The 19,683-nt window shown below is 34.7% G+C and overlaps 2 protein-coding genes across 7 annotated transcripts in view; one reads left to right on the top strand and one right to left on the bottom strand.

The window, feature by feature from the left end:
- Positions 1–19,683, bottom strand: part of CFAP47 (cilia and flagella associated protein 47) — a 492,283-nt gene that overhangs the window by 387,494 nt on the left and 85,106 nt on the right. For all 6 annotated transcript variants that reach the window (XM_041740236.1, XM_041740239.1, XM_041740237.1 and 3 more), the window contains one exon: positions 5,839–5,980. In XM_041740236.1, the coding sequence (XP_041596170.1) occupies positions 5,839–5,980 (142 nt within the window). The remainder of the gene's footprint in view (positions 1–5,838; positions 5,981–19,683) is intronic.
- On the top strand, positions 8,293–9,746 carry LOC121483019 (procathepsin L-like). Its single transcript, XM_041741237.1, has 2 exons — positions 8,293–8,669; positions 9,152–9,746. The coding sequence occupies exons 1-2, from the start codon at positions 8,308–8,310 to the stop codon at positions 9,744–9,746; spliced, it is 957 nt and encodes a 318-aa protein (XP_041597171.1). The 5' UTR covers positions 8,293–8,307.

Raw genomic sequence — 19,683 nt, 5'->3', positions numbered from 1 at the left:
GTATCTATGCTGATAAGAGATATTGGTTTGCTGTCTTCTATTTTTGTAATGCCTTTGTCTGGTTTGGTACTAGGGTAATATTGACCTAAAAATGAGTTAGAAAGCATTCTTTGTGTTTCTATCTTCTGAAAGAGATTGTAGAGAATTGATAATAGAGAACTGGTAAGATTTCTTCTCTAAATGTTATCAAGCATTTATCTATCTATCATCTATTATCTATCAAGAGTCCACCCATCTGGGCCTGGTGCTTTCTGTTTTTGAAGGTTACTAAGTATTAATTCAATTTGTTTAATAGATTGAGTCCTATCCAGACTGTCTATTTCTTCTTGTGTGAGTTTTGGCAGATTGTGCCTTTCAAGAAATTGCTCCATTTTGTCTAGGTCATCAAATGTGCATGCATATTGTTGTTGATATATGATCCTATCATCCTTTTAATTTGAATAAGTATTTTCTGGAAAAACTGAACTGCTCAAGATTAAAGTCTTATAGCCTTTGACCTCCTTAAATATTCACTGAGATCCAGATTGTCAGAAAGTGATATAATTGTTGGTAATGAAGCCAGCATTGTGGGACGCACTAATAATCATGAGAGAATAGGCAAAAATCAACAGACATTTAAGGAACTCCGCAACATGAAGGAGAAATAACTTAGCAAAAATTGAGACAATGTAGTCAACAGCAGAAAATTTCAAAGAAATCATCATAATAAAAGTAGAGATAAAGAATGTTGTTTTTATTTTTCAGAATTCTGTAAGAAATAATCAGAAAAACGTTAACTCCCATTAGTTTAAAATTGCCAAAATAATTTCTTAAGACATAATGAAGTCAGAAAAATATCCTAAGTACAACAAAAAAGATAAGAAAAAGGACAATAAGAGAGAAGAAATAAGATAATTAAAATATATAACATAATCTAAGAAGTACAAAATATAGCCAATAAAGTCTTAAAGAAAGAAATATAGAAAATGGTGGGGACAACTTTTCAATGAAATAATCGATGAAACCTTTATAGAACTGGAGGACATGAATATCCAGATTGCAAAAGGTCCACAAGAACAGAAGACCAAAGATTCACACTAAGGTTATCAGTGTGAAATAATGGAATACCAGGGATAAAAAGTAGCTTCTAAAAGCTTCTCAAGGGGAAACACTAGGTCATATAATGGATAGAGAAGAAGAAGAATGGCATCAGACTTTAAATGCCATAGTGGAAATTAGAAGATAATGATAATTGAGGAAAAATTATTTTCAAACTAGTATTTTATACGAAATCAAATTATCATTTAAATGTAGAAGGAAAAGCAAAGATATTTTCAGACATGGAAATTCTCAAAAATTAGCTCCCTTACACTCTTTCTTTATAAGCTCCTGGAAGATGTAATCTACCTAAACAATGAAATAAACCAAGAAATAGGAAGGCAAGGGATTGAAAAAACAGGAGATTCAAGAGATAAGGGTTTTTCTTTAATTTTTTTAATTTTTAAAAAAGATTTTATTTATTTTTTTAAAGATTTTATTTCTTTATTCATTAGAGAGAGAGAGAGAGAGAGAGAGAGAGAGAGGCAGAGACACAGGCAGAGGGAGAAGCAGGCCCCATGCAGGGAACTCATGTGGAACTTGATCTCTGGTCTCTAGGATCAGGCCCTGGGCAGAAGGTGGCGCTAAACCGCTGAGCCACCCGGGCTGCCCCCCCCCCCCTTTTTTAATTTTAAATCCCCACAATTATAGTGAAAGGAAATCTTAGACAAAAGTTCTGCCACAGGGAAAGTATCTAGTCCATGTTGAAGCAGGAGGTTGTTGTGTTCTAGGAAGGTTGCTTCAAGAGAATAAGTAGACATGACATATTATGTGACAGACTAGACTATATGGAACATTGTCCAGACAAACATAATATAGAGCTCTTGGCATGAGAGGATTTAGTCAAATATCTAAGGACAATTGAGCAATTAGTAACTGTAGGGATAAACAAAAAGTTGAAAGTAAATAAAATAATTATGCAGTTACACTACTTGGCTTAACAACAACATATCATCATAACAATTACATTTCTGATAAAAATTTTAATTGAAATTTAAACTATAATTACATTACAAAATGGTAACAGGAGTTAGTGTTTCAAGTGAGTGAAGATGCTTGTCATTAAATAAGTGTTTTCATTAGATAATTAATGAAAAAAAAGTTACTGTCTCTGGGGTGCAGGATAAGCCTTGAGAAGAAGATAATGGATTGCAATTCTGGCTTAGCACTATTTTGATTTTAAAATGAATACATGTAATTTTAGAGTAAAGAGATAACAGCAAGCTTGTGGCCCTCCTATAGTAATCATCCTTCTATTAAGGGGGTAGCTCAGGGGATAATAGACTTTTGACCAAGCTTCCTTGCAGACATAAAAATGGAATTGACTAGTGGACTATTCAAAAAAATAATAATAAAATGAATAAAAAGCACCTCGACATATATTACCTGTCCAATGGCCAATGAAAAATATCTGGAATTTATGGATTTATGAGACATTGAGGGTAGGAGAATGAGAATTGCTCATGTAGACATTTCCTCTATCAAGAGTACAAAAACAGGAAGCTCCAAAAAAAAAAAACCAACCCAGCTTCCTTTGGGAACAAGGTTTCTACAAATGACATTTAAAAGTCATATGTTAATTCAAAAGCAAAAAGCATCTTGAGGATGGAGAAAAGGACAATCTGGAAGCTGCATCTGATAGATACCAACTTCTATAGGAAGAAATGTTACATCTCTGCCTGATTATATTTGCATCATATCATTTGAATCAGTAGTAACCTTTGGGGTTCACAAGTTATATAATATAACCAATTTGCTTTGACATTCCAATCCTTTTTGGAAATACAGCAATATATATATATACATATATATATATATATATATATATATATATATATATATATATGTTTTACAAATTAAGTATAGAAATTGTTAAATGAATTTTAAAACATTAAAAATAGAAAAAAACAGAATTACATATATACCAAATCTGAAGATGGGTAGATGTTCTAATCTTTAAACAATGTTAGAAATCACAGAGGAAATGATAGCTAAATTTCACTATAAAATTGCTAAAAGAATCTTTGAAAAACACAACAAAAGGCAAACAATGAATCTTAGAAAAAATTCACAGTAAAAATGAAAAAAATTAATATAGATAGATGAGGAAATCACTGACATCTATCACACAAATACATCACCACAGTGATAAAGGTAAAGTCCATGAATAATTTACATATGAAATATATTATTAATAGCAAAGATAGAAAATTTTAATCCTCATAAGTAATTAAAGAAATTTAAATGAAAATTGAAATGATGTACTTTTAATCACATAGAAAAAGATCCAATTTCTTTAATTCAATGCTGGTTAGAGTTTATACTGAAGGAGAGGTAAAACAGCATAAATCTTTACAAAAGCCATTTTGCAAAACATATCTAGAGCTTTAACATGTATCTACTTTTTCTTTTTTGAGAGAGAGAAAGCCCGAGTGTGTGCTCACTGGAGGAAGGGCGGAGAGGCAGAGGGAAAGAGAGAGAACCTTAAGCTCCATGCCCATCCTGAGATCATAACCTGGGCAGAAATCAAGAGTTGGATGCTTAATGGCTGAGCCACCTAAGTGTTGCTGACATATATATGCTTCAGAAGGAAAGCAGCCAATTCAGAGAATCTCACTTTGAAAAGAAATCTAAACAGGTAAAAAGTATTATACGCAAAAATGTTCACTAGGACAAGATTTATATGAATAAGAAAATAAAAGAAACAACCTAAATGTGTAAATAATCTATAAGAGACACTGGATGAAATATTCTATAATAATTATCAGTGTTAATTTATACAATTAAGAGTCTATAACATCCAAGTAAAAGTTTCTATAGAGTGAAGATATTTCTTTTTTATTTTTTAGAGTGAAGAGATTTCAACTGAACACAGACAATAAGATCAGAACTATGCTAAAAATAAATAAAGGCATAGAAAAAAGAATACGGTACCAAGATATTAATAGTATGCTCTACATATTTACACTCCAGATGTCATATCTGTGTTTCTAACATTTTCCAATTTTTCATAATGACAATACATTAATTTTTATTTGTCAAGTAGGTAAATTTTATTTTTCATGTAAGTAATTTACCCCATTCAGAAAACAAAATTAGACAATGATTTTTTTCCCTAAACAGATATCTTAAAACAAGGGAGAAAACTCATGGAGCCTCCCTATCAGCTTCAGAATTCTTAATTCTATATTTTAAACAGGAGGGAAATAAGTCTCTATATTGTATATGCTATATTAATGAAGCCTCTCTTACTAGGTGCCAAGTGCAGTTATCAACTGAGTACTCTTTTATTACTAAGAACAACTTAATGTCAGAATTATAAAAACAAAATACCACATAATATAGCATAGACTAAACTTTCCATGAAAAATACTTAAACACATAATAAAACAAACCAAAGATTATCAAAAGTAGGGTTCACAGAGTGCATTGGTTTTGGATTTGAATATCTGGAGAAAATGAGTAATAAACACTCAAAAATTTAATATATTTACCCTTCTTTTGTCTGTTTTTACTTACCCTTCTTTACGTGTACTTAGTCCTTTAGTAACCCATTCCTTTGGGGAGAAATTTTTTTAAACAAAATTTTCATCATTTCATTATATATCTAATGTACTTTATTTTAATAATTTATATTTTGATTTAATCATTTAAAGCTACCCACACAATAAATAACTAAACTGACCTTTGTCTTTAATTATAACCTATGTTTTTAAGCAAGAATCATTGATCTGAGATTATATACAGGGTACTGTCACCAGTAGATAGACTCCAAGACCTGACCTTTACTGCCCACCTGCTTGAACTCATTAAACTTTGTCTTACATTCTTCCTTAAGCTCTTCTTTACAGCTTACCTCTTAACTCAGGCAAATGAAACTGGAAACCACCCTTCAGGTGATGGTGACCACCTGACAAGACCTCCCACCCATCCCAGGCTACCCCGACATTTTGAGCTAAACCCCCAACTCATACCTGTGCAGAGAGACCATGGAGTAACCTCTGGAATGATCTACCATTACCTTTGCCTCATTATAATACTAAAATCTCCACCTAAGGAGGAGCTTCAGCCTCATTTATATAACATACAGTTCATTTATAGATATGTTTCCTTAAGGCTCATCTGTGACTTTATGGCCATCTCTATATACTATGAGAATGTTTCCCTATATAAATATTCATCCTAGGAGCACCTGGGTGGCTCAGTCAGTTAAGTGACTAACTCTTAACCCTGGCTCAGATCATAAACTCAAGGTCCTGATACCGAGCCCTGCATTGGGCTCCCTGCTGAGCAAGGAACCTGTTTAAGATTCTCCCTCTGGCCCTCCCCCACCATTCACACTCTCTCAAAAAAATGCACATAAATAAATACATACATACATACATACATAAATACATAAATAAATATTCATCTAACTCTAAGCAAAAGGTATCCCTTCATCTGATGTTTGGGAGTCACAGCTTTGGAAGTCTTTGCCCATGATCTCCTTAATAAAGTTTTCTTGTGCAACAACTTCACCTGGTGCAGTTTCTGTAACTCAATAAGGAGTGAACTTCACATGGATTTGGTTACACTATTTCTCAAAATTCATTCTCACAGGTACTATTTAAGTCACACACACAGGAATCATATCAGAGTTTTACCATCTAATACTTCTATTTTTAAAAAGTAAATAATCATATTCTAAATTTTTAAACTTTTAGCTGCTTAAGGATAAATATTTGGCATATGCACACCAAGTGAATGCTTCACATTACATACCAGTAGCTTGAACATAACACGGCCGAATAAGTGGTGTTTTCTTTGGAATCATAGGAGAATTTGACGAACAATACTGAGTGTAAAGTTCTGAAGCCTTGAAGAAATTAATTTGAACTTGAATGCTAAAGTCATATGTTGCCACCTGACAGACAAAAAAGAAATACATTACACCTGTGATTGTTTTTGCTATAAGAAATTTGTGATACTATTTTTATTGAATATAAAATGTACAACATGAAGATTCGGTACACATATCAAATGAAGTAACACCATAATCAAGCTAATTAACATATCCATCATCTCGCATAGTTACCCCTCACCTCATTGTGAGAACACATAGAATCTACCCTCTTAATAAATTTCAAGCGTAAAATGTAATATTGTTACCAGAATTACTATATGACCCAGCAATCTCACCCCTGGTATTTACCCAAAGGAACTGAAATCAGGATTTTGAAGATATTCCTTCACTCCTATGTTCACTGCAGCATTATTTACAATAGTCAAGACATGGAAATAACCTAAAAGTCCATCAAAGGATAAATGGTTAAAGAAAATGTAGTATATGCATACAATGGAGTATCTTTCAGCTTTACAAATAGAAGGAAATTTTGCCATTTGCAACAATATGGATGAGCCTGCAGGACATTATGCTAAGTGAATTAAATCTGACACAGCAAGTCAAATAATATATGATCTCATATGTAGAATCTAAAATTGTCAACTCATAGAAGCAGAAAACAGAATGGTGGTTACTAGGGACTAGAGAGGGAGATTGGGGAGATGTTGGTCAAGAGGTACAAAGTTTCAATTATACAAGATGAATAAGTTCTGGAGATCTAATGAAATACTATGGATGTAGCAAAACAGCAGTTTAAAAAAGACATTTTCAAAAAGAAAATTATCTTGTGATGGTTAAAGTACTTTTATTTTTCCCAAAAAACCAAGACCTGCTTTATTTTTCATGAGTTTAAAAATAATTCTTAAAAATAAAAACAAATTTTAAAATAGTTTCTATTGATTCAAAATGGGCCAAAGACCTAAATATAAAACCTAAAACTATAAACCATTTAGGTGAAAAATCTTTGTAATCATTGGTTAGGCAAAGATTTCTTAAATACACTACTAAATAAATTATCCACAAAAAAAATGATTAAATTATATTTTGTCAAAGTTAAAAACATCTTTTCTGTTAAATATAATGCTTAATAAGAAGCCAAAAACACATTTTTGATAAAAAAATCCAACTTATATCCAAAATATTTAAAAGAACACACAGAGATCAGTAAAAAGCAAAGTTTCTAATGAAAAACTAAGTAAAAGATATGAAAAAACAACTGAGAAAATATACATATGACATATTACCACAAGAAAAAGTGTTTAATATCATCACACATTAGGGATATGTAAATTGATTCACAGGAGAGAATATACCTATCACAATGGCTTAAACGAAAATGGCATTACCAAGATGTGATAAAGATGTGAGCACCTTAACCATTTATACATTGTTGATAGGAATGCACAATTTCATAATAATTATGGAAAATAGTTTTCCACTTTCTTAGAAAATTAGATATGGACTGAACATAAGGCCCACAATTCCTAATTCTAGGTTACCAAAGAGAAATAAACACTTGCATGTAAATATTTATAGTGGTCTTATGCATAATTACAAAAACCTGAAAACAACTCAAATTCCCTCCAAACAGTGAATGGACAACAGATTTTGGTAAATCCACACAAAAGAATACTTTTCAACAATGAAATGTAATGTACCAGTGTTCCACATAATAATATGGATGAATATCAAATGCATTATTCTAAGTAAGAGAAGCCAGGCTGAAAAGGCAACCTATCTTAATACTTCACTTAATATGATGTATAAGTGAAAAGGCAAAATTATACAAACAAAATGAGATCAGTGTTTGTCATGAACTGGAACTGGGGTAAAGGTTGACTGCAAACTGGTAAAATAAAAATTTAGAGAAGGTGATATGTGTTCTCTATAATTTTTAAAACAAATGAAAAGAAGTTAATGCTAATTCCTTACCTTTGGGTAGGATACAAGGCATTTGGATTGGAAAGGAAAGATTAAGACTATATGTATTTATAAATGAAATGATCCTGCATAGAGAAATTCACAAAGAATCCACAAAGAAAGCTCTAGAGCTAATAAATGAATTCAGGAAAATTGCAACATACAAGGTCAACAAACAAAAATCAAATGTTCCTACACACCAGCAATGAATTCTGAAAAATAAAATAAGCAGACAGTTTCATTTAAAATTAGATGCAACAGACTCCTGGGCCTCGGCGATTGGTGGGGCGCGCCTGCACAGCTGTGGACGCTGCAGGTTTTTGAAACATAAATCCTTCACTCTTCTTGACTGCCCTTTGCAGGGAATAGTCTCAGCAGCTCCAAAACTTGATCAAAGCTTAAATGCACAATGGTACCAGTGGAAGGCAATGCACAGATTATATGCCATGAATGAAGAAGGATGGAGGAGAGCAGTGTGGGAGAAGAATATGAAAATGATTGAACTGCATAATCGGGAATATAGCCAAGGAAAACATGGCTTCACAATGGCAATGAATGCCTTTGGTTACATGACCAATGAAGAATTCAGGCAGGTGATGAATGGCTTTCAAAACCAGAAGCACAAGAAAGGGAAAGTGTTCCAAGAACCTCTCTTTGCTGAGATCCTCAAATCTGTGGACTGGAGAGAGAAAGGCTACGTAACTCCCGTGAAGAATCAAGGTCAATGTGGTTCTTGTTGGGCTTTTAGTGCAACTGGTGCCCTCAAAGGACAGATATTCCAGAAAACAGGCAAACTTGTGCCATTGAGAAGGAGCCTCAGTGTCCATTGAAAGATGAATGGATAAAGAAGATGTGGTCTATGTATACAATGGAATATTACTCAGCCATTAGAAACGACAAATACCCACCATTTGCTTTGACGTGGATGGAACTGGAGGGTATTATGCTGAGTGAAGTAAGTCAATCGGAAAAGGACAAACATTATATGGTCTCATTCATTTGGGGAATATAAAAAATAGTGAAAGGGAATAAAGGGGCAAGGAGAAAAAATGAGTGGGAAATATCAGAAAGGGAGACAGAACATGAGAGACTCCTAACTCTGGGAAATGAACAAGGGGTGGTAGAAAGGGAGGTGGGCGGGGGGTGGGGGTGACTGGGTGATGGGCACTGAGGGGGGCACTTGATGGGATGAGCCCTGGGTGTTATTCTATATGTTGGCAAATTGAACACCAATAAAAAATAAATTAAAAAAAAAGAATAATTAAAAAAAAAAAAACTTGTGCCACTGAGTGAGCAGAACCTGGTGGACTGCTCTCAGGCTCAAGGCAACAAGGGCTGCAATGGTGGCTTCATGGATAACGCCTTCCAGTACGTTAAGGACAATGGAGGCCTGGACTCAGAGGAATGTTATCCGTATATTGGAAGGGACACAGATATCTGTAACTACAAGCCTGAGTGTTCTGCTGCCAATGACATTGGCTTTGTGGACATCCCTCAACGGGAGAAGGCCCTAATGAAGGCAGTGGCAACTCTAGGGCCCATCTCCGTTGTTACTGATGCAGGTCATCAGTCTTTCCAGTTCTATAAATCAGGCATTTATTTTGAATCAGACTGCAGCAGCAAAGATCTAGATCATGGTGTTATGGTGGTTGGCTATGGCTTTGAAGGAACAGATTCAAATAATAAATTTTGGATTGTCAAGAACAGTTGGGGTCCAGAATGGGGCTGGAATGGCTATGTAAAAATGGCCAAAGGCCAGAACAACCACTGTGGAATTGCCACAGAGCCAGCTATCCCACTGCGTGAGCTGATGGACCACAGGATTAGAGGACTTGAGGACAGCATATCTGGAGGAATTTTATCTTAAAACTGACCAAACCCTTATTGTGTAGGATAAGACACTTGAATCATTGAGGATCCAAGTTGTGATTCGAATTCTGTGACATTTTTATCAGGGTAAAACATTACCACTACTTTAGTTACTGTTATATATGGCTTTATAATGTTGAAGGCTCATTACTTAATTCTAAGACTTTTGACTTTTCATTTTTTCAAAGAATATATAAAACTTTACCTTTTGAAATAAATTTTAATTCAATATGTAAAGAAATAAAATAAAATTAAATTAAATGAGATGCAAGAGGTGTCTAGGTGGCTCAGTCAGGCATCTGATTTTGGATTTTGGCTTAGGTCATGATCTCAGAGTCATGAGATCAAGTCCCATCTGGGGCTCCACACTCAACACATAAGTCTACTTCTCCCCTTTTCCCTCTGCCCCTCCCCCTGTTCACACATGTTTGCTCACTCTCTCTCTCATTTTCTCTCAAATAAATTAATTTTTTTAAATAAATTAATTTTAAAAATAAAATCCAAAAGAAGAAAATTTCTAGAAATGTGTCCAAGTTCTGACAAACTTGTACAATGAAAACTGCAAAATATTGTTGAAAGAAATAAAAGAAGTTCTACAAAAATGGAAAGACATCCAATGTTCATTGATTGAAAAATTTAGTATTGTTCAGATGTCAGTACTACACTAAACAATCTACAATTCGTAGCAATCCCTATCAGAAGTCCGATGGCCATTTTTGCAAAACTGGATAAGCTAACCATTTAATTCATAATAGTAAGGCTCCAAATAGCCAAAACAAACTGGAAAAAGGATGAAGGTGGAAAACTCATACTTCTCAATTTCAAAACTTATTATAAAGCTACAGTAATCAAAACAGTATGATACTTGCATAAGAGTAAACATGTAGACAACTGGAATAGAGTGTCCAGAAACAAAACATACATCTACAGGCAATTAATTTTTTATAAGGGCAACAGGCTCTTATCTCATTCCACACACCAAATTGACTCAAAATGGATTAAAAACCTAAACGTAGACCTAAAACTATAAAACTTGAAGAAGAAAACCTAGGGGAAAACTTTATAACATTAGAATTGGCAATGATTTCTTATATATGACATGAAAGTACAGGCAACAAAAGAAAAATAGACGAAAGAGACTATATCCAACACAAAATATCTGTTCATCAAAGTAAACAATCAACAGAGTGAAAAGGCAACCTGTGAAATGAAAGTATTTGCGAACCATACATTTGATAAAGGATTGATGACCAGAATATATAAAGAACTATAGTTCGACAACAAGAAAATAATCATTCGATTTTAAAAAGGGCAAAGGTCTTGAGTGGGTATTTCCCCAAAAATGATATACAGATGGTCAAAAAGTATCTGAAAAGATACTCGATAACAATAATTATCAGAGGAATGCAAATCAAAACCATAATAAGATATCACCTCACACCCATTATCATGGCTGTGATCAAAAATCCAGAAAATAGTAAGTGTTGGTGTAAATGTGGAGAAACTGGAGCAACTGTACAGTATTGGTGGGAGAGTAAAACAGTGCTAACCATATGGAAAACAGTATGGAGGTTCTTTAGGAAATTAAATATAGAGTTACCATTTAATCTATCAATCTCACTTCTAGGTATATATTTAAAAGATCTGAAAGCAGGGTCTTGAAAAGATATTTGTAGATCCATTTCCATAATAGCACTATTTAAAATAGCTGAGAAGTAGATGCAAAACAAATGTCCATAGACAGATGAATGGATAAACAAAATCTAGTATAAATATTGCTTTGGCTTAAGAATAAACGAAATCCTGTCATATGCTATATGAATGGTCTTTTTTTTTTTAAGATCTTATTTATTTATTCATGAGAGACACAGAGAGGGAGAGAGAGAGAGGCAGAGGCAGAGGCAGAGGGAGAAGCAGGCTCCATGCAGGGAGCCCGACGCGGGACTCGATCCCTGGTCTCCAGGATCAGGCCCTGGGCTGAAGGTGGTGCTAAACTGCTGAGTCACCCGGGCTGCCCCTGATCTTTTGAGGATATTATGCTAAGTGAAATAATTCAGTCACCAAAAGACGAATACTACTCTCCCACTTATATGAGGCATCTAAAGTAGTCAATTTTATAGAAACATAAAGAAGAATGGTGGTTGCCCAGGTTTGGAGGAAAACGGCAAAAGGGAGTTATTTTTAAATGGGTATAGAGTTTCAGATCTGCAAGATGAAAAAGTTCTAGAGATCTTTCACAACATGGATACAATTTAGCACTTAAGATAGTCGTCAAATTTTATGTTATATGTTTTTTCTACCACAATAAAAATGAAAACTCAAAACATTGTGCTAAGTGAAAAAACCCACATGCAAATGGCCACATATTGTATAATTCTTTTCATATGAAATAATCCAGAAGAGATAGATCCAGAGAGATTGAATACAGATTGGTGGCTGTCAGTGGCTAGTGGAAAGAGAGGTGAGGAGAAACTGCTTTAATAAGTTAAGGGTTGTGCTTTGTAGTGTTTGAAATGTTTTGAAATGGGACAGAAGGAATGGTTATACCATACTGTAAAGGCACTAAATGCCACTGAATTGTTTACTTTAAAAATGGTTAATTTTGTTATATAAATTTCCTCTCAATAAATTATTTCTTAAAAATAAAGAGATTAAGCAGAGATTCTTAAAAATAAAGGAGGGAGAAGTCAATCAAAGGTAAAAATCCTAACCCCCAAAGATAATAGTATTGGGAGGTAGGGCCTTCACGAGGTCCTTAGCCATGAGTGTGGAGCCCGCATGATTGGGATCAGTGCCTTATAAAAGAGACTGCTGGAAATCCCTAACTCCTTCCACCATGTGAGCACATGTCAAAGATTCTATAATCCAGAAGAGGACCTTCCTCTACCTTGCTGGTGCCATGATCCTGGACTTCCAGAATCCAAAACTGTGATAAATAAATTTGTGTTGTTTACAAACTACTCAGTCTGTGGTACTTTGTTATAGCACCTGAATAGACTGAGACACTGGCCATACCACTGAGAATTCCATCTCTTGTCACAGAATCTTTTTAAAATAGACTGTTCTCCTAACAGAATTATAGAAGCAAGAAAATACTATAGCCTGTTTTATTTTCATGAATGTTTCATTTATTTTGACAAATCAGAGCAAGCAACTCATTCCCATGATATTCTATTTCTGCAATGACACCAATACACAGATGTCAAAGAGTAAATTGAATAAAGATATATTTCGTGTATAAATACTACCTGGTTTCATATATCAGTCCTTAAAACAATTTTGCTTGACTTGATTTCCCCTAGAATTTGTCATTATTAATCATCAGTAACTAGTTATATTTTTGTCCCATTTCTTTGTTTCCTCTTCTGGTTTATGTTTTTTTTCTTTGAGTATTAATATAAATCAATACTAACTATCATATGTATTTTAATGGTATTTATATTATCTTTAGGTTACTATCTTATTCTTTAAGTTCTAGGTTTTTTCATATAATATAAATATATATTTTAAAGTCAAATATATTTCCCAAACCATTATCCTCATCTGACTGGAATGGATGGAAGTGGATTCCCAATGGAAGAAGCTGAGGGGAATGGAAGAAGGGACCAATGGAAACCTGAAGACAAGGAAATGGGAGGCCAGGGTTCTGGATGGATCTCCATATGAATACTGAAATCACTCAGAAAATTAGAGGAGTAGAGTATAGACTATACAATGAGACTGGCTGTAGCAATGTCCAGAGATTACTACTCTGAGTAAGGGAAAATGGTAAACTCATATAATATGAAGTTCAAAGAAGCAGCCATTTTTAACAGATAAAGACCATCTAGAAAAATCCACCCAGGGAGCAAGACTTCCAGAAAGTATCACCTCTAGAGCCACACCCAGACCCAAAGGAAAGGCTACATAAGAAGCAGTGCCCTAAAGAGAGCCATGTTCATCATATGAAGAAACTATGAAGGGAAAGGAAGCTCGAAAAACCACTGAAGACATGTAAATATAGGGATCCTAGAAGGCAAATAGGAAGGGGGAAAAAGCCAAATGTGAGGGAGCTCAGAGCTAGTGGGGATGAGAATCTATTCACAGAGAGCTCCACTTGGGGGGATGATTGAGGTAAAGTGTGATCATGATGGGTTAAAATTCTGACAGTCACTGAGTACTGAATCTTGACTGCCACTGGAACTAGCACTTGGTCCCAAAGTCAGGAATGATAGGAGCAGAAGATGGGAGTGGTGAGAGAGGCTTAACACAAAGCATGACTGTGGGCTTCATTTGAGAATGTCTGATGTTGTAGATGATAACGTTGGTAATTCTCAAGATAATTTGATATACTTATCTCAGCCCTTAACTATCTCTTTGATTTTAAGTGTGAGACCTTCTTTCCTCTCAGAACATATATATTTTCTAAAACTGTGTGCTGAATTCACAGAGCAGAGATTCATTCTCTGCCTTCTCTAATTGCCAATTGCGTGTATGTGGGAAATTATACTAGACTTGCTTTCTCATAACTCACATCTTTGCAGACAATTTACATAAAATGAGTTTATACCTAAAGTAGCCCTGTAATTACTTAGAATGCAAAATTCAGAGGTTAATGATTTCTCTACTCACATCTTATCCTCTCAACAGAACTGAAAGAATATAAGATTTAACACTTTATACAGAAACTCAGTGACACAGAGGGAGAAAAGGAAATGAGGGCTATCACTGTGAAACCACTGAACTATCTAATGAAGAGGGAAATCTTGGAAAGTTTTGTGATATGTGCTACACTAATTACTTTCCTAGTTGGTGTCATTCAAACAGAGGAATACCTCGAATTGAAAAATTATATTCTGATGAAGATTTCAGTCCTCCAGCCAGTACTGATAGACAAAAATATTTATGGTGCAGGTGTCACTCAAATGTCCTCTCTTTTAGTCCTTCAAGGATCATACTAGCTTCCTGTAAGAATGATTATAAATCCAGAATAACCACAGCAAAAAGTGTACTCAGAGGTGGCATATCCTTAAAGGATAAAGGTTGATAGAAAAAGGAAAAAAGTGAAAAAATTTAACAATTCTCCCTCATTTTCAAGAGCTTTAGGGCAAATATAGAGGAGGATAGATGAGAACCTCAAAGCAACCAACCCACTGTAGATTAGCCTGTGCCACAGAGCAGAATCTGGGCCATAGAGGCAGGAAAACTAAGAGTAAAAACCAGGAAATACTTATTATCATATACAACCTTCTGTCATATACAACCTTCTGTGATGACAAAATGTTCTACACTTTCCAACAGCCATGTGTGGATCCTGAGAACTTGAAATGTGGCTATTTTGACAAAGGAAATGCATTTTTAATTTTATTTAACTTTAAAGTTTAAATATCCAAACATAGCTAGTGGCTATCATATAAGGAAGTACAACTCTATACACTGACTCAGAAGACAAAAGACATATGAGTAGACCACAAGGAAAGGAGAAACTTGAATGACAGTGTAAACAAACCATTCTAGTCAGAGATGCCAAACACAACTATAATTTCCCACTAGCATTTTTAATTGCATCCAAACCTTGTACAACCCAGAGCAATTTACACATTCAATGGAATCTCTATCAAAATACCATGGAATTTCTTCACAGACTTGGAACAAATAATCCTAAGATTTGTATGGAACCAGAAAAGACCTCAAATAACCAGAATGTTGAAAAAGAAAACCAAAACTAGGGGCATCACAATGCCTGTGACCACAAGCTATATTACAAAGCTGTGATCATCAAGATACCATGGTACTGGCACAAAAACAGACACATAGATCAACAGAACAGAATAGAGAACCCAGAAATGGACCATCAACTCTATGGTCAACTCATCTCCGACAAATCAGGGAAGAATATCCACTGGAAAAAAGTCTCTTCAATAAATGGTGTTGGGAAAATTGGACAGCCACATGCAGAAGAATGAAACTGGACCATTCTCTTACACCATACACAAACATAACCTCAAAATGGTTGGAAGATATAAATGTAAGACAAGAATCCACGAAAATCCTAGAGTAGAACACAGGAAGCAACCTTTTTGAACTCTTGCAAAACACATCTAGAAAGGCAAGGGAAACAAAAGCAAAAATGAACTATTAGGACTTCATCAAAATAAAAAGCTCTACACAGCAAAGGAAACAGTCAACAAAACTAAAAGACAACCTGCAGAATGGGAGAAGATATTTATAAATGATATAACGGATAAAGGGCTAGTATCCAAGATCTGTAAAGAACTTATCAAAATCAACACCCAAAAAACAATCTAGTCAAGGAATGGGCAGAAGACATGAACAGACATTTCTCCAAAGAAGACCTACACATGGTCAACAAGCATATGAAAAAAATGTTCCACATCACTTGTCATCAGGGAAATACAAATCAAAACCACAGTGAAATACTACTTTACACCAGTGAGAATGGCTAAAATTAAGACAGGAAACAACAAATGCTGGTGAGGGTGTGGAGAAAGGGGAAACCTCTTGCACCATTGGTAGGAATACAATCTGGTACAGCCACTCTGGAAAAAAGTGTGAAGATTCCTCGAGAAGTTAAAAATAGAGCTACCCTATGACCCAGCAATTGCACTACTGGGTATTTACCCCAGAGATACAGATGTAGTGAAATGACAGGACACCAGCACCCCAATGTTCATAGCAGTAATGTCCACAATAGCCAAATTGTGGAAGGAGCTATGATGTCCTTCAACAGATAAATGGATAAAGAATACACGTATACACACACACACACACACACACACACACACACACACACACAGTGTAATATTACTCAGCCATTAGAAAGGATGAATACCTTCCATTTACATCGACATGGATGGAACTGGAGGGTATTATGCTGAGTGAAATAAATCAATCAAAGAAAGACAATTATCATATGGTTTCATTCATATGTGGAATATAAAAAATAGTGAAAGGGACCATAACGGAAGTGGAGGAAAACTGAATGGGGAAAAATTAGAGAGAAAGACAAACCATGAGAGACTCTTGACTCTGAGAAACAAAGAGTTGTGGGAGAGAAGGGGGTGATGGGGTAATTGGGTAATGGGCAGTAAGGAGGGCACGTGATATGATGAGCACTGGGTGTTATACTATATGTTGGCAAACTAAATTTAAATTTAAAAAAAATCAGGGTAGCCCAGGTGGCTCAGTGGTTTAGCGCCACCTTTGGCCCAGGGCATGATCCTGGAATCCGGGGATGGAGCCCCACATCGGGATCCCTGCATGGAGCCTGCTTCTCCCTCTGCCTGTGTCTCTGCCTCTCTCTCTCTCTCTCTCTCTCTCTGTGTGTGTGTCTCTCATGAATAAATAAATAAAATATTTTAAAAAATCAAGCTCTTTATTGCTGATTATACATTTGCCTGCTATATGGGTCAACCAAGAGAGTATCCACTGACTATTTACATCTATACACACACACACACACACTACACACACACACACACACACACACACACACAGAAAGATAACTTACAGCTAGTTATAAACATCGTGGTGGATATGTGAAATGACTAGAAACCAGATAAAAAATCTGCCTCATAGGCACAAATTTATAGAACAAAGCCTCACAGGGTATACTATTGCTGAAGGGTTTTTTAAAATGTTCATCTCATTGTTGGATTAAATTACATTCCAATACTCAAAGTAAATCTCCCTTTAAAATATCTAGTAAATGCAGAACAACTCAGAATCTTAAGGAATTTGTGGCACTCTAGAGAACTAAATATATAACAATTTATTTTAATTTTATAACAAATTTTTAGAATCCTAGGAGAGCCACAATCTAAACATTAAAAAAAGAGATTAACAAGTTTTTAATTGTTGACAATGTTAAATAGTAATTGAACTCAAAAGATGAAAATACCAAATTACATATGAATCCTAAAAAAGTCATATAACAAATTTAAATTGGATTACGTACTTTTTCTAATTTTTAGTGACCCTCAAGTTAAAATTCTTTTTTTTTTTTAATTTTTTTTTATTTATTTATGATAGTCACAGAGAGAGAGAGAGAGGCAGAGACACAGGCGGAGGGAGAAGCAGGCTCCATGCACCGGGAGCCTGATGTGGGATTCGATCCCGGGTCTCCAGGATCGCGCCCTGGGCCAAAGGCAGGCGCCAAACCGCTGCGCCACCCAGGGATCCCTCAAGTTAAAATTCTGTGGATGAATGATAACATAAAAACCAAATTATATATTTCCACTATATAAAAATATAAAATCACAACATAGACTAATTAAGAAAACTTACAAACTGATCTTAACATACTTGAAAATGTATAGATTGAATTACTATACAAAATCATTTGCCTCTTTCTGTTCTTTCCCTTAGTTTCTTATTGAAGAATATCTGTGTGTGTGTATGTGTGTGTTTGCATAGTTCTATGTACATACAGAATGCAGGCATTGACTAGGAGAAAGACATAATCCTTCAAAATATTAACCTGTCACAAAAGGATTATTTTTTATTGTGAGTTATTGTCTTTATCAAAATGACAAGAGTACAGATTTGAAAAAATAAAACCAAAATAATCCCACATAGCTTATTTTAGAAATTAGCATTCTGTTCCCTCCACTATCATATACTTGCACACATACAAATACACATACATGCACAAACACACATACAAATCCAGATGCAATCATTTTCAACTCAGGAGTAGTTTTAGATTTACCTCAACATAGCTAAATAATCTATATAGATTGTAATAAAACAAGCCTCAATACATTTAAATAATACAAAATATAGCCTCCAATTGCAATGGGATTATATGAGAAATCAATAAAAGAAGGAAATTTGGCAAATTCACAAATAGGTAGAAATTAAACAACACATCCTAAATAACAAATGGATCAAAGAAAAAACTTATATAAGAAATTGCAAAACTTGGGATGCCTGGGTGGCTCAGTGGTTGAGCATCTGCCTTTGGCCCAGGGCGTGATCCTGGGATCCAGGATCAAGTCCCGTGTTGGGCTCCTTGCAGGGAGCCTGCTTCTCCCTTGGCCTGTGTCTCTGCCTCTCTCTTTGTCTCTCATGAATAAACACATAAAATCTTAAAAAAAAGAAAAGAAAGAAATTGCAAAACTCTTTGCTGAACAGAAATTAAACAAATTAAACACAACAGACCAAAACTTTTGAATACAGGTAAAACAATGCTTAAAGGGAAAAGTATAGCTTTAAAACCTATATAAAAAAATAAGATCTCAATTCAATACCCTTACCTTCCACCTTAAAAAAAGACAAGGAAAAAAGCAAAGCAAACTAAACTCAAAGTAAGCAGAAGGAAGTAAACAATAAACAACAAAGGGGAAATATATGAAATAATCAAAAACAGTATAGAAAATCAACTATACCAAAAATTAAATCTTAGAAATATCAATAAAATGGCAAAACCATTAGACAGGCTGACCAAGATGAAAAGAGAGATGACTCAATTTTAAAATAAAATAAAGTCAGAAAGAAAGAACATTATTTCGTATCCTACAGAAATAAAAATAAAAGAACACCATGAATAACTGTATGCCAACAAATTAGATAACTTTGATAAAATTTCTAAAGTGGAAGGGGAGGAGGGCGGGTGTTGGAGGGGAATGGGTGACGGGCACTGAGGTGGACACTTGACGGGATGAGCACTGGGTGTTTTTCTGTATGTTGGTAAATTGAACACCAATAAAAATTAAAAAAAAAAAAAAAAGAAGAAGAAACAGAAAATTTGACCACTTTCAACCATTAAATGAGTGAAATTGTTCAAAAAATACAAACTTCCAGTTATAAGTCCTGGGGATACAATGTACAGATGGTGACTATAGTTAATAATACTGTATTGTTATCCTTCAAAGTTGCTAAGATAGATCTTTTTTTTTTTTTAAGACAGTAGATCTTATCACAAGAAAAAAACA

Source organism: Vulpes lagopus, chromosome X (assembly GCF_018345385.1).
Source record: "Vulpes lagopus strain Blue_001 chromosome X, ASM1834538v1, whole genome shotgun sequence".
Lineage (NCBI taxonomy): Eukaryota > Metazoa > Chordata > Mammalia > Carnivora > Canidae > Vulpes > Vulpes lagopus.
Note: the sequence above shows the minus strand (reverse complement) of the source record. Positions and strands in the feature narration are given on the sequence as shown.